Below are 15,608 nucleotides of genomic sequence, written 5' to 3'. Positions count from 1 at the left end.
ATCTAACTGAATATGAGGGCTTGTAGATTAGTCTCTAAGGAGTGCAATGATATTTCAGTAGACATTATTACAGCAGACAGTACAACCAGATGTGATCAAGGTTACGCTGTGCAACTTGTCTTATTTAAAAGGCCTTCCATTTTAATTCTTACTCACATTCACACTTTGTCACTTATAAAGTGGGAACGTGTGTTGAATGTCAGCAATGTGTAACCAGAGAAGAAGCAAGTCATCCCAGCTATGCACCAAATGTTACTCTGTTATTGATCTGATAAACAGATTATGCTTTAAAGTATGTCCGACCGAGCCGCTATTACAGTTTTGTGACTGTTATGTGTGACCTCCGCTACAGACCAGACCACTATGTGATTGGCCTTAAGCTGAGCAAATGTGTAAATTAATTAAATTAGAAGAGTTTACCGGCGAGGGTTTCCCATGCCAAGCATTTTACTGCCTTTTCACACTAATGTATTGTCACTGGACCTGAGGGTTTCCAAAATCCTCCAGGATCTTCTCCAATGTTAGTATGTGCTCACAGCTATTGTCACATTGTTTTAGTTACTGAAGATGTCGGTATACTCTACACAGCATTAATAATAGCCATGTTCCTCATATTGCAACAGCATGTGTGGCACTAACACAGTGTTGTCACAATATTATTGATGAAGGTCATCATCACACCAATCAATTGATTTTATCTGTTATAGCAGAACTGCATATAGATTTATTGCATTACCAATGCAATTACATGTGTAGGAGCTCTTCTTACCAGTCAACTCAAATGCTGTGCACGCTGCAGTTTATGAGTGTTGATTCAAATGTCGTTTCATCTAAAATTTAACATGCAGAATCAAACTATACACAGAGATGTTTCTGCTATTTAGCTATATATTCATTGATATTAGAGAAATAATAGAAATCCCAGCAACAGCAGCCTCACTAGATTTCCTACAGGGGAACCTCCAAATGTGTAATCAAAGCCTGAGGAACTGCTGCCCTCTTCTGGTGTATTTAAAACAATACCAAAACTGGCTTCAAATAGAAAAAAAAGTTTTTTTATCACTCCAGTTGTGAAAATATAAATAGACATATATGGTTGTATGTTGTTGTAGTAACGCTGCTTTGTAAGACAAAGTTTTAAATAAAATCTACAAACCTCTTACAAGTAACATAACTAAAATGTGGATTTATTGACTGACAAATGCAAATGAGTTGTGTTGGTCTCCCTCATTCCCGCACTCCCTATTCAGCAAATACTGGCTGAATAATTTAATCTACATAGCAACAGATCACAGCAAAATCATCTCAATACCTTACATAGTGAAGTTAAGCTCTTACAGATTTATGTAGAAATCCCAACAAACACTGTGCAACAGTCGAGAGGAAGAACTCCTTAAAGAGAATAAACTTACTTAGTTTAATTAGACTTAGTATTGCCCTACTGAACAAAATGGCTCCATGAGTAAGACAAACAGTACTCATTTGCTTTTGTGCATTGTTCTGTAGGTGTCAGTGCTTAAATCTTGCAACACTGTTTTGGCCTAAATGACGGGGCCGAAACTCACACTCTTTCTCACACGGACACACACACACACACACACTAACAGCATGCCCAGACAGGAGGGGGGCGAAGTGGTGGCACACAGGAACTACAAATTCAACACTTCTATTAGTGTTTATTTATTTATTTTTATTATTTATTGTTTTGAATTCTTTTTAGGCCAGGGGTGTTCAATTTGTGGTCAACAAAAATATGTTCTGATATATGTTCTTTACAGAAAATGAGCCAAGGCCAGTGAGTCTTGCTTTCACATCTACAGAGTTTAGTTCGATTCAAACGAACTCAGGTTCGTTTTCGCTCTTGGTGCGGTTCGTTTTGTCTGGGGTGAACACGGTAATCGCACTCGAGTGCACCGGGACCCCCCAAAGACCCGAGGCCCGAACCAAAACGGGACCAAACGCTATGAATCGCATGATTTCAGGGCTTTGGGCAGTGCTTATGTTTCCATTTCTTTCGTTTGTCCACCAAAAACATGCTGATTATTCGAGGACTTGAGGAGGTGAAGTGCCTCACAGACACCAGGTCTGATGACTCTGCAGGCGATGTAACGTAATCAACAATAAACAGCAGGATGTGTTAACATTCATAGTGAAATCATCTCTCTCCTGTCACACAAACGTGCAGCAGTCCACAACACTTCACTTCCTGTATTTACTTTTTCTGTTCCCGCGGCAGAATCATCTGACCAATGAGCGGAGAGGACGTTCTCGCGTGATTTGACGTGACCAAACACCACACAGGGGTTAAATTGAGGTCCACCTATAAATTGAATGTACATGTTACTGTCTGGTGACTGGTGACTGGGGAATATTTTTTAATATCTAAATGTTCTGATCATGAGTGCAGTATGATTAATTTTTAGTAATATTTATTTGGAAAACACCCTTTCTAATTCCACTGTGTGCTGTCATGTCTAAGTGGGGAAGTGAGTGATAACAGTCCTGGGGACAGCTGATTCTCTTAACTGTAGCTGTCAACTGAATCACCGCTTTCAGTAAGACAAAACCCCGGGTTGGCCTGAGTTGACCTACATTCAGTCTTATAAAACTGTGTCGTGTGACTGGTTATTGGTGAAAGTCATAAGACAAAAGATGCTAATATATTCACATGCCATTTGTGAGATCATAACAAGATGTTCAAACAAAACACATTTATGAAGAATAAGTTCTGCAAATGTAAAATTGTTACATTTACTATATATGAAACCATGCTTATTAAATCTGCACTCTTCTTTGTACATCATGAAATTCAATCTGTACCTCATCATTGACTAGGAAATGAAGGCTTGTTTTTCTCCTTAATTTGAGAAATGTTGCATAACTGGGTATTCTTTGTCATGCGTTTCTCATAGTTAATGTGTCATCACAACCCCTAGCAGTAATAACGGTCATGTGCAAACTGGAAGAGACAAATAAAATATCATGACACAATGTTTTTTTCCCCCTCAGATGTTAGTTGGTTTCTGTTTTGCCATGCAGAATCATGCAACACATCATCCCTACATACACGTAAACCTATGGGTGAAATCTATTTCTAAAACATCCTTTACATTAAATCATTCCTAATTCAAAGAAGTGCACAAACTTTGACCTGTAAACTTTGGGAGTGTTTTCCGTTGAATTATCATTGTTGTGCTGACTCATGACTTGTCACTTGACTGCTCATTGTAAATTGTTTATCACAGAAATATCATCCTCATTCCTGTACAAACTGACTTCCTAGTTTTGCAATTTCCATTGTGTTTTGTTTTTATTGCAACTACAGAATCAGCTAGATCTATTAGCCTCCATTTTACAGCGTTCAACAAAATTTCATCAAGTATTTTTGAGCACATTCACGGCAGCATGAAGTTCATACATTTTATCAGTCACTACAGTAGTTTCTGCAGATAAACCTTGTGCCAGGTCAGAAGCACTTACCCATGTGTTTCTCTGGTTACAAATTGTCTAAACAGTGATTTGTAAACCTTTTTAGACTAACTACCGCTGCAATTATGTTTTGGCTCATGTTGAATACATTTACATTTATCTTACTATAGTAAGATAAGAAATCAGTACTTAATGAAATCTCATGTCTACTTTCTAATTTGTTCAGGTTTTTACCACATTGCATTGGACAAAACCCAGGACATAAGTTAGTTAACAGTCGGTTTAGGAAGGAACTCAGACATGTGTACAAACATTTTCAATGTAAACTGGATTTATGCAAAAAGAAAAAAAAAAAAAAAACGGGCACAAACAGGCAAAGGTTTAGTGTATTCTGTAAACCTTTTAGCTGAGCTCTCAGTTTTTCCTGGTTTCACAGCGACTTTATGGTCTGAAGTACTATCATGACACAAAGACCTTGTGACTGTCAGACAGATTGAGAGATAACAAGCAAGGGAAGAGCGACAGTCAGACAAGAGCTGTGAACTACCTTAGAAAAATGAATTGGATATCGTGCATACATGTAGGTAAAAGTAGTTTAAAGAACAAATCCACACTCTTGTTGACATTGTTTTCAGAAATGAAAGTTATTTTATTGTTCTGTTCTGCTCGTTCATATTTCCAAAGTGTCTCTTTGTGTATCGAGTTGCAAAATAATGTTTGTATTAAAATTCCTGACAATGAGGGAAGGTAACATGAGAGGAACACATTGAACTTTATATGCAAGTTGAAAACAGGATGTGCGTGTGGAAACAGAAAGGAAATCATGAATAACAGTTAATGGAAACAGTCAGCATGAATTTAATTTGTCACACGATACAAATGTTAGTCTTTATTTTACAGTCCTTTTTTTGCCACACAAGTAAAGCAGCAGGGAAATCTGTACCTCTGACACTTCATCAGATCAGATCAGTTTGATCTCACGTTCGTTTCTAGTTGCCGTTTAAGAAATGCATAAAGTGACGGCATCGTCTGTGAGGGCAAAAATAGGGGTTAAACATAATCAAATAAAACTCAATCGTTCAGGTGAGTCACGCAAATAAACTTTCAATAGGTGGGTGTTAGCTACAGTGCCACCTACGTTTCCAAGAAATCAACACACCTCTATTAGGTAGATTTTCCAGTGTGCATAGTGCAGGCTGAAAGGCTTGAACTCAAACAGAAAGATGAAGGCATATATCAGCACGCGAATGGACTATTGTTTCTTTAGGTCTGTTGTGTTTTTGTTGTTTGAGTGGAATCCCCATCACTGTTTGACTGGAATCAGGGCAGTGGAGCAAACACAAAACTCCAACAGTGGTTTGTCACACATCAACAAACAAACAAAACTGCTTCTTCTTTATGCGAGCATATGATTTCTAACCAAAAAACACTCACTGGACATTCTCTCATAAAAAAACTCCAGTGGTTTAGAAAAAGTAGTTCGTGACACTGAGGATTTTGGTTTTGCTGACTGTAGGTTTAGACTGGTAAATACGTTTCCCAAAAGAATGGCATCATGCGAACTTCACATCATACGTAGCTCATCCCCTATTTTTATGACTGACACTCTCTTTTTCTTTGTGACTTTATGGGTTGCTGACAGACACCTGACTGGACATTCTGCAAGTCATAACTGTAGTCAGCTACAGTATATAAGAACAGCTCTCTCACACAGCCCGGCATCACCAACAGGTCCTTATACCTCTATCGTCTTCGCGCACATCGACAAAGAGGCAGGTGAGCAAATGCAGCACAAACAGACACACACAAACACACACGTGAGCACACACTCACACACTTCCTGTGGAGTAGGTGCACTAGATACTCAAAGATGAAAGAAGTGACGTGAAAGAGTTCAGTCTGAACCTGTGTGGTTTCCCTCCAGTCACGTAAAATCTCTTTGCTCAGGATGAAACTGCTGCTGATTGCTGCTGCTGCTCTGGCTGTTGCCAGCTGTGCAAGCTTCACTCTGGAAGACCTAGAGTTCCATGCCTGGAAACTCAAATACGGTGAGAGAACAGCAACTCTTTATGGATTTCTTAGGTTTCTCTTATTGTGATATTCTCTCAAATTCAGTAGATGTTGCTGTTGTCTGTAAAGATATTGTCTGTAAGGCTTAAATCTGAAGAGAACTGTGTGCTCATAATCAGACCTTAAATGTTAAAGTAAAACGATTCAATTACAATTTTTCATCATCTTAATTCTTCATTGTTCTCTTAATGACTTTAATTATCTTCTTCTGTAACTGGCAGGAAGATCCTATAACTCTCCATCAGAGGAGGCTCATCGTAGGCAAATCTGGCTCAGCAACCGCAGACTGGTGCTGGTGCACAACATTATGGCCGATCAGGGCATAAAGTCTTACCGTCTTGGCATGACCTACTTTGCTGACTTGGTATGCACAGAAAAACACATCTTGTTTTTATATATATTCTTTTGCTATCAACTTGTAAGAATACAGATAAGAATGACATGATGGATACTGACGTTGAAGTTTGCCCCCTCGTCTTGCCAGGAAAACCAGGAGTACAAACACCTGATTTCCAAGGGCTGTCTGGGCTCCTTCAATGCTTCTCAGCCTCGCCATGGCTCTGCCTTCTTCCGGTTGCCTGAAGTCAATGATCTGCCCACCAGTGTGGACTGGAGGGACAAGGGATATGTCACTGAAGTCAAGGATCAGAAGCAGTGCGGCTCCTGCTGGGCCTTCAGTGCAGTATGTACCACCTCACTTGTTCTTCCATTAATTCAGGAATCGTTCTGGTTTTTAAATTCTTTTCTGCCTCTTTTAGACTGGCTCACTGGAGGGTCAAAACTTCAGGAAGACAGGAAAGCTGGTGTCCCTGAGTGAGCAGCAGCTGGTTGACTGCTCTGGCGACTATGGTAACATGGGCTGCATGGGAGGCTTGATGGACTATGCCTTTGAATACATCAAAGCCAATGGAGGAATTGACACAGAAGATTCCTACCCTTATGAGGCTGAGGTAAACAGAACGTGGATGTATGCTGATATCTGTTAAACAGTCATCATCATGGAAAAAGCAGTGATCTCTGCAAAACAAAACCTTTGGTGTGACAGGTGTACAATATTGCCATCTTGTGGACGCAATGTGTTGTACAACTAAACTTTGCAGAGCAGAATTTCACTACCTACAAAAACCACTTCCGCCTTAAGCCTGAAATAAAATGCTCCATTCTTCAATGTGCAAGACATCAGTAAGATAAAAATGTGTCATTCCATTTCAATCATGGTTTACTTTCTTTGAATTAGGATGGACAGTGCCGGTACAACCCTGCCAATATTGGTGCTACATGTACAGGTTACGTTGATGTAACTCAAGGTGATGAAGATGCCCTGAAGGAAGCTGTGGCCACCATCGGACCTGTGTCAGTGGGCATTGATGCCTCTCAGCCATCTTTCCAGCTCTATGAATCAGGTGGACAACTACTCTTTTAATACTGTAATGTGTAATACATGTGGCTGCTTGCATGGCTGTCTAACTAACACAAGGGTCTTTGTAGGATTGTATGATGAGCCGGATTGCAGCAGCACAGAGCTGGACCACGGTGTGCTGGCTGTGGGTTATGGCAGCAACAAAGGTCAAGACTACTGGCTGGTCAAGAACAGGTAAATGCCCATATCTGCTGTTCATACCTGAATCCTTGTGCTTCTTTCCTGCTAACACTGACTCAGTAGAGAAGACAAAAAGCTAAGTAACTGTTTTCACTGACAGCAGTTATAAGCTGTGTTATTTATGGCCAATAAAAATTCAGTGAAACTCATTTGGGAAGTTCTCTACTTTAAACCATCTGTTAACATGTATTGATATTGCTATTTGACTTCTATGATATCATAACACTTCTACGTGCCGTTAACAATAACAAGACAAGACAATAATTATGTTTCCCAACATCAGCAGAATATTATTTGTTTTTGCAGCTGGGGTCTAGGGTGGGGAGATAAGGGATACATCATGATGTCCAGGAACAAGAACAACCAGTGTGGCATTGCTACTGCAGCCAGCTATCCCCTGGTCTGAACAGGTGAGGAGAAACTGATAATTCCTCATTTTCTCCTTCTTTTATGACATAAAGCTATTTAAAATGCTATTAAAACAAGTTGAATTCCTGAGTGATGTACCTGAAAGTCTGTATGGGTACATTTAGCAACTTATTGCCTATTAACTGGTTGTTGTTCATGTTTATTGGATTTGCAGGTCCAGGTCTTTCCTCAGCGAGAAGGAGAACAATGACACATAATTTACTTTAATTTCATAAAGGAACTGAGTTAGGGAACAAACGTTCCACTGATATTTCTTCAAGTCTTTTTTTCCCTGCTGCACTTTCAGTAGCATAATTTTTTAATGGATTGTAAATAAATGTAAAGAAATAAAATGTTTTACAACAAGATATAAAAAGAACATTTATGTGTTTGTGATTTTGTTGCTCTGTACTGTCTGCTATAAAAAAAGGGACTGTGCTGATGTTCTGTGCCTTAAAAATAGTGCTTCACATAAACACAGTAGTAAATTTGTTATTGTTACTTATCCATACAATTGCAAATACAGTTTGCACAGGCCTACGTGTATGCAAACAGGCATCAGTGATAAGTGTGAGAAATTCTGCAGTAGCTGTGACTTGTTGCTGCAGTCGTATCAGAATGAGTCTTGCAGCAAATGAAAGGAAATGATGGCATTTCACAGAAAAAGGCGACGAAAGGTAACAGGGCAAAGAAGAAGGTCAACAACCTGTGACAGGATATTAACCTGTCTTTACTGAGTCACTTGTGGTGGTATACTGTAGACGAGTGTACACGAAGAAGCTTCAGCACTGTAGATTTACACGATTTACCTGCTCTAAAGCCTATCTGTTTAACAATATATTGTGCTCTGTGCATGAATACACATACAGAGGGCTTTTTAACATCTCAAATACACTTGCTTTATTTATAGTTATTCAAATGTGTGCACAACAAGCAGCTGAGAACTTTGCCTGAAGACAAGCAGTTATAGATAACATATTTCATCCTCACATCTCGGGGCTTTATGTCATATCTGGCTTCATTGCTTCTACCGGTTTCGACTAACATAAATTATTCACTCAAAGCAACCGTGTTTGTTATTCACAAAGTCTGATGTTTAGACACAGATATCAACTGCTGCTGTGGCTTCTGGGCTTGCAAACCCCGGGCCAAAGATAAAAGCTTTGGGCAGGGAGTTACAAAAGTGGAAAATTCATTAGGGGAAAGGAATATCTTCTCTTTGGTCTTTTTTGTTGTCTTTGCAGTTTTTGTTTGCTTGGATAGCATTTCCTCACTTTATCTTCCTGGATACAGGATACAGTTTTACTTTCTTTAGAATTCTGTGGTTTGTAAAAGGTTATCTCAGATCATTTTGCAGGTAAAGACACAAGAAAACGAAGAGGTAGAAGTGAAACACAACACACAGAGACACCGAGTCTGAAATTATACAAGTTTGTGGTTGAAGCTCTTGTCTGATATGATACAAAGCCAATATGGATTTTAGAGAAATATCTCAGCATTATGTATTTTGACCTTTATCAGCATCAATATGTTTTACAGACCGTCTTTTGCTCTCAAGATCATCCTCTTCTCTTGTCACATCCTCCTGTCCTGATAATTGATCCACCCAATCCTCAATAATCGGTTTCCATATAAACTGTGATTATGAAACAGCTGGAAAGGAGGAATGAGGGAAATGTATTTTCTTTTTGTCCTGATCCTTCAAAACCACTGATGGAATATTAAAACGGTGGATCGCTCACAATGTGATCCGGCATTGTGAGAATGAGTCACAAGCAATGACAACAAATCAAATGAAGCAGATGATTGAACACAACCTGAATTTCTTAACCTGTGCACTGGTAGACTGTAAAGAAGTTGGTGATACGGGATCCTCTCACTCACACTACATATTTAGTTAAATTTGGTTATTTTAAAGTGACTTATCCATCACAATTTAGAAACGTACAACTTGCATCCCCATATTTCTTCATAGCCTTAACTTATTATTATTAAATCCTTTGTTAAAGAGGATTATTTTACTAATTGTGTCTCCCAGTTTCTACATTGTATTACTATACTATTATTTGCAATTTAAAACTGTGTTTAGCAGCCTGTTTTCTTTCTACTCTGCCCTCTCTCGCGCTGTAAAGCTGTAGAACATCCTGGTGGCCCTTAGTACAGATAAATGTTATTGTGAAGCTCACGTGACGCCTTAACATTGCTTCCAGGGTAACATACAGTATAACCTGTTAACACAATCTTACAATACCCGATGCCAAATGTGTGTAAAGTAATCAAGTCTGGCTTTCTTTCAACTGTAATTTGCAATGCTCAAGGGTTTTGTGTATAATCCAACTAAACAGCAATACTTACTAAGTCATTATTCTTACATCTCTATTGAATCTTAGGGCAGTGTAAGGTTGCTCCATTCATTTGTAATTCATGATGTCGACTATAAATAAATTTACAATGCTTGAAATTATTTTGTTCATTTGTCATGGGCTATTTAGCCCAACTGCGTTTAATTTTACTGCACACAGTGAAGCTGAAAAACATCCAGCACAGTAACAGATGATGCTACATTCTTGATTTGGCATTAGACACTTTATAATTTGCCAAAAAAAAAAAAGAAGTCAACTTTGACTTTGCTGATAGAAGTCATCAGTGAGAAAATGATTGTTCTCCTTCCCCTATGAGGTAGGTGACATCTGTTTTAATCACACACAATAGTTGCCCCAACGTAATTAATGAAATCACATTAAGTGCTTGTAATCTGCCCATTCTAAATGTCACATTAGGTCTGGTTGTGATGATATTTGATGAGAGGTGGAGAAACACTGATGCAGGGGTACAGAGAGGGGGGGGATAACATATTAAGGATTTAATCAGCTTGTGTGACAAAATATGACCTTGACAGCTTACTTTTTCCTTCCTCAGCTGCAGCAGCAGAGAGAGCTGCCATGTGGAAGCAAACAGGCGCGGCCACGGTAATTGAAAGAGAAATTTAAATTACCTTTTGTCAGGCAAGTCTTGTAACAGTAGATGTAGGGGGGAAAAAACATTACGCCATTTTATCAGCACAGCAGTATGACGGTATTCAGCCAATTATGCCTGAATGATTGTTATCCAGTGACGTTATCATCATCATCCTTTACAGTTTTGGGAGTATGAAGGAGGGCATTAGGAAGTAGAAAAAGCAAAAGATGACAAAAGCTCCCAGACAGAGACAAATGGAGACAGAAGGAGGGTGCGTAAGAGGTGAGGCAAATTAATTGGTTTTACTAAATCCTCCTCAAACAGCAGAAGCCAATGCGGCTCCACAAAAGGCCATTACCGGTAATCAATTTAAATCTGTTTTACCCTTCCCAAGGAAACCAATTAGGCAATTTAATTTGGCTTTTTTGAATCACAGCATAACCATGGCACAGAATAGGACATCCAGTTCACTTCCTGCAGAGAGGGACAAGAGAAAACACTGAGAAGTGTTGCTGTAACAAACAAAGCTATCGATCTGTGAGAGGCTGAGAGATCCAGGAAAGATTAAAGAGACACGGGAAGCGTGGCACAACAATAAACAGTGATCCTGCTGTCTCCTCCGGTGTCCATTTGAAATTTCACCAATTATTCATTTATCATTAATAATTAGTTTGTTGCAAGCTCTGTCTATAGCTAAGTTTAATTTTCCACTAAATGTGACTCCACATTAGACGAAACTGTTTTTGATAGACACTAGATGGCAGCACTTGACTAATGATGACCAAGCTAGGTGCTCCGTCTGCCTTTATGACATGCAAAGCTCTGGTTCAAAATCAGATGTATTTCTTTGATTTGCATGTCTTTGGTCTTCACATGCACACAGAGTGCATACAAACATCCATATATCCACACATACAAACAAGACTACATTTCCCTGCACCAATAAACCCATTACTTTGTAATGAAGCACATGCCGTGAACTGAATGTCTGTTTAATCAACAATGTCAGTGCACAATTTTAATAGACTGGCTGTTGGGTTGGTTTGGAGGAAAGTGTCAGTCAGCCGTGTCACCCCTTACAGCAAACAAACAGCTTTTTCTTTTGGGAATTCAGACAGGGCCTCGTTCCTGCGTCTCCATCTCCCATCATGCCTTTCTGTGTGTGTGTGTGTGTGTGTGTGTGTGTGTGTGTGAAGACCCTTGCATGTGCTGTGTGTTTATGCGTGCATGGGGAAATGGGATGTCAACTGGTTTGTCATGTAATGGGGAGCGTGTGATTGTGACAGACAGGAGTTCTGGATGACCGCACATGATACTGATGTGCCCGCGCACGCATGCATGCACACACACACACACACACACACACACACACACGCACACACACACTGGCCTAATCAACACAGGAAGCACAGAGTAAGAACATAGGAACAAAAAAGCAAAACCCTAAGAAAGATGATTTAAATATTTATCATTTTAAAGGGAGGGAATCCACAGTGGAGGCCAATAATCCATACTTGCCCATCTATCTTGCTCTTTTTAATCGTTCCTTCTTTATCTTTATCTCTTTTCTTCTCCTCCTTGTTTCATTTTTCCATCCTCCTCTAGCCAGCTGCATTTCTTGGACAGGGCTCCTGGCTGCGGTCTGAGAGAGACGAGTGAAGCTAACTGTTTGAGAAAAACAGCTCTGGCAAGGCCAATTACACCCAGACAAAGCACTTTGCATGTTATTGTGTTAGGGATTCATGCTTGATTGACTGAATGGGTTCTAATGAGGCTGGGGAACAACGTGCAGGAAGGGAAGAAACACTTCTCCGTTTCCCTGATGGATTGATTCACCCGCACGGTCGTACTTATACACAAACACATCCAGGTTCAAACACACTCATTGATGCACACTTACAGCGCAAAGGTGTGCAATCACGTTGGCATGCACACGGGAGTATACTTACATGAAGGCATATGTAAATCAGCACGATTGCAAACAACAGCTCTCCTTCTCAGTTTACAGCTATAAAGTATGTACTGTGTGCATCTATGAGTGCGTGCAGTGGGTGGCAGATGAAGAGGAGATATTAAAGTGGAAAGGTAACTTGCTGTATTGCCTCTGCAGATGCTCCTATGTGAAAGCTTTACTCCCACTGGCATCCTTTTATAGTATCACTTCACCATGTAGAGTTGGATATAGCAACAGATGTATTGGTAAAGCCTACAGCAGTGATAAAAAATGTCAGCCGTTATTCTTGTTGGGCCTGTATAACAGATGTTAGTTTTATTTCGGCACTGTGTTTAGAGTTAGGCTTCAACTCCACTAAGTTTCACGTCTTTAAGCTTTTTTTGTTCTCCATCACAGCAGAATGGTCGTTGTAATGGATATTACTAGCCACAGGCCTGTGAAGATAACAAATGCCAGCTATGATGATTGCAAAAAAAAAAAAAAAAACTGAAAATGAAATTAGCTGCCAACCGTATGAATCTTAAGAGACAGGTGCACGTATGTAAGACGGAGGGTGGAAGACAGGGAAGTGAAGAAGCTAGTGTGGCTAACCATATACATCATATGCTCAGTTAATTTGATTTCAATAGTTTTCATTTGAATGACTTGTTGCTACACTGAGGGATACCTGAGAGACCCAGAGTGTGGTTTGAAGAATATTTACTCTGGACTTCTTCTTCTTTACCCTCTTCGTTGGACTGCTTTTGCATCTCTCATCGCCTTCAAACCACATCTCTCCCATTCATCATTTCTTGATGCCACACCTCTCGCTTGGTCCTCTATGTGGTCCATCTCCCCTGTTGTACTGAGTTCAAGGTGAAGGGTCAATTGCCTGAGTGCAGATACATGACTACTCTTGTATCTGCACTACGTTTTATCTTTCTGTTTTATATTGCCTGACAGCTCTTTCCCAAAGGATATGGCCTCACTTTCACCTGCATTAACCAGCTCCTTGTACATACGGTGTATGTGTGTGCATGAGTTTGCAGCATGCATGTTTGTTTGTTTATGTGCGTGTGTGTGTGTGTGTGTGTGTGTGTGTGTGTGGATGCATCTGTCAGCTCCAGTCCTTTGTCTGCCCCTTTTACCCAGCTTTGTTTATCTGCCCTGTTAGCTTTCCTCCTCTCCACCTCTTTTGACCCTTTTCTTTCACAGCTTTCCCTCCTCCATCGATAGCAAGAGCTAATAAGGCAATTAAAGCCTAATTAAAGGAGTCTTCAGAGAGAGGGAAGGTCTCAGGCAACTTCATGAGGGTGTGGGAGCAGTGTATTTACTTGTAACTCCTGTGAGCTCCCTCTCACTCTCTCTTGACCATCACGACAAAGCTGAAAGCCAAAAGGAACTGTTTACACAATCCCATCACGATTTTTACAGAGTCAAGACATGGGTAGTGCGAGGTAACTAGCTAATTTGTTCAGCTTCAAGTGTATTTATCCAACCAGCATCAGCCCACTCATTGTTGTCAAATTCGCCAGCACAGATCAAAGGACCCTGTGCAGCGTGTCAGCCAGGTTACCTCTGTTTGGCACTCTGAATCAAAGTCACGGATTAAGGAGAAGTGAGCGAAAGGGGACTATCATCCTCTCTCTGTGATGTGAGCTGCTTGTCACGAAGGTCTCTGATGAACCTATGTTATTTTTTTTACACATGCATTACAAAGCTTCTTTTGCATCGCAATGCATACAATCACTGCTTGCACTTGTAGTCTGAAACAAAATCTTTACCCCTGATTTAGAAGGCACTTACAATGCATTAGCCTTGTGGTAATTACTAGAAACTCAATTAGAAGAAACCGCTGAAGACCAAGACCAAACTGGAGGGCTTAAGCTGCAACGCTGGTAAATGGATTTGGAGTTAATTTAGTGAGTCAGAGGGTGAAACAGCCATCAGTGATGTTTTAAGCTGCAGCAAGCAACCTGAGCGCACAGAGCTCTGTACCGTAGCCTGATCTCTTCTGTAGTCTGCTCTCAACTGGCATTCAGCTTCAGTTTGGTTTAAGTGTTACAAATAAATTGTTCTGGGAAAAGGTTTTCCTGCCTGTGCTCACATGCCTTTGCATGTTTGTGCATGTGGCAATCCTTCATTCAACCTTTCTTTATCGACACATTATGTCTCAGTGATGTTTACAGCCATTTTGGCACCTTAGGCAGGATTATGGTTTTGTCCTGTATTGTTAGAATATCAAATCAAATCCATCAAACTCCAGCCCTCCTGTAGGTTTGATTCCTACTCCTTTGTGTATTTTTAAGTGCACAATTGAAAAATGAGCTAACGTGCCTGAAATAATAACACAAACAAATTCTAATTTTTTATGACTTTATTGAGAACACCCATAAAAACCTCATAGTGATAGTGGAAAAAGTATGTTGACCCCCAATTGGCAGCAATAACTTCAACCAGGCTCTTCCTGTAGCTGTGGATCAGACCTGCACATCGTTCAGGAGGAATTTTAGTCCATTCTTCCTGCAGAACTGCTTTAGCTCCATCATATTCTTTGGATGTCTCTTGTGTTGTTCTCTTCAAGTCGCTCCATAGTATCTCCACTGTGTTGAGGTCTGGCCTCTGACTTGGCCACTCCTTGGTAATTATCTTCCCCCCAATGACTGCAAGCAGGCCAGGTCCTGATGCAGCAAAGCAGATGTTTCCTTCACCAGACATACAGTTGGGATGTTGTTTTCATGATGATATGCAGTGCCCTTTTTACACCAGATGTGGTGCTGTGAGCTCTTTCCAAATAGTTTAATCTTAGTTTCAGTCCATAAAACATTTTGCCAATTCTGCTGTGCAGTGTCAATGTGCTCTTTAGCAAACTTCAGGCATGCAGCAATTTTCTTTTTAGTAAGCAGCAACTTCCATCGTGGTGTCCTGCCATAGATGCCCTGCTAGACCAATGTTTTACCTGGTGTAGACTCAGGAACACAGATGTTAGCCAGTTCCAACGATGCCTTGAAATCTTTAGCTGTCACTCTGTGTTGCATCTTTACCTCATTAATGAGTGTTTGTTTTGCTCTTGGGGCCATTTTGACTGGCCGCCCACTCCTTGTAGCCACAGTCCCAAACTGTCTCTCTTTGTAAATTGTTGTCCTAACTGTTCACTGGTGAATTTCTAAAGTCTGTGACATCACTTTATAACCCTTTCCAGCTTTATGT

At 40.2% G+C, this 15,608-nt stretch overlaps 1 protein-coding gene across 2 annotated transcripts; it reads left to right on the top strand.

The window, feature by feature from the left end:
• The first annotated feature begins 5,065 nt into the window (after positions 1-5,065).
• ctsl.1 (cathepsin L.1) lies at positions 5,066-7,886 on the top strand. 2 transcript variants are annotated; one of them, XM_026340420.1, is made up of 9 exons: positions 5,066-5,205; positions 5,377-5,477; positions 5,721-5,863; positions 5,984-6,181; positions 6,258-6,449; positions 6,737-6,902; positions 6,988-7,093; positions 7,406-7,509; positions 7,683-7,886. In XM_026340420.1, exons 2-8 carry the CDS (start codon positions 5,378-5,380, stop codon positions 7,503-7,505), a joined length of 1,005 nt encoding a protein of 334 aa, XP_026196205.1. In that variant the 5' UTR covers positions 5,066-5,205; position 5,377; the 3' UTR covers positions 7,506-7,509; positions 7,683-7,886. The 2 variants fall into 2 exon arrangements, with proteins under 2 accessions (XP_026196205.1, XP_026196206.1); XM_026340421.1 differs by having other exon boundaries at positions 5,067-5,201.
• Positions 7,887-15,608: the final 7,722 nt, after the last annotated feature.

Source organism: Anabas testudineus, chromosome 22 (assembly GCF_900324465.2).
Source record: "Anabas testudineus chromosome 22, fAnaTes1.2, whole genome shotgun sequence".
Taxonomy (NCBI): domain Eukaryota; kingdom Metazoa; phylum Chordata; class Actinopteri; order Anabantiformes; family Anabantidae; genus Anabas; species Anabas testudineus.
This window is presented reverse-complemented; position numbering and strand designations above follow the sequence as displayed.

Bases quoted from the DNA above. Each gene is read 5' to 3' on its own strand.
- ctsl.1 (XM_026340420.1), top strand. From the start codon at position 5,378: ATGAAACTGCTGCTGATTGCTGCTGCTGCTCTGGCTGTTGCCAGCTGT. The intron at 5,478-5,720 runs GTGAGAGAACAG...TGTAACTGGCAG, and splicing joins TGCCTGGAAACTCAAATACG to GAAGATCCTATAACTCTCCA. The intron at 6,450-6,736 runs GTAAACAGAACG...TCTTTGAATTAG, and splicing joins CCTACCCTTATGAGGCTGAG to GATGGACAGTGCCGGTACAA.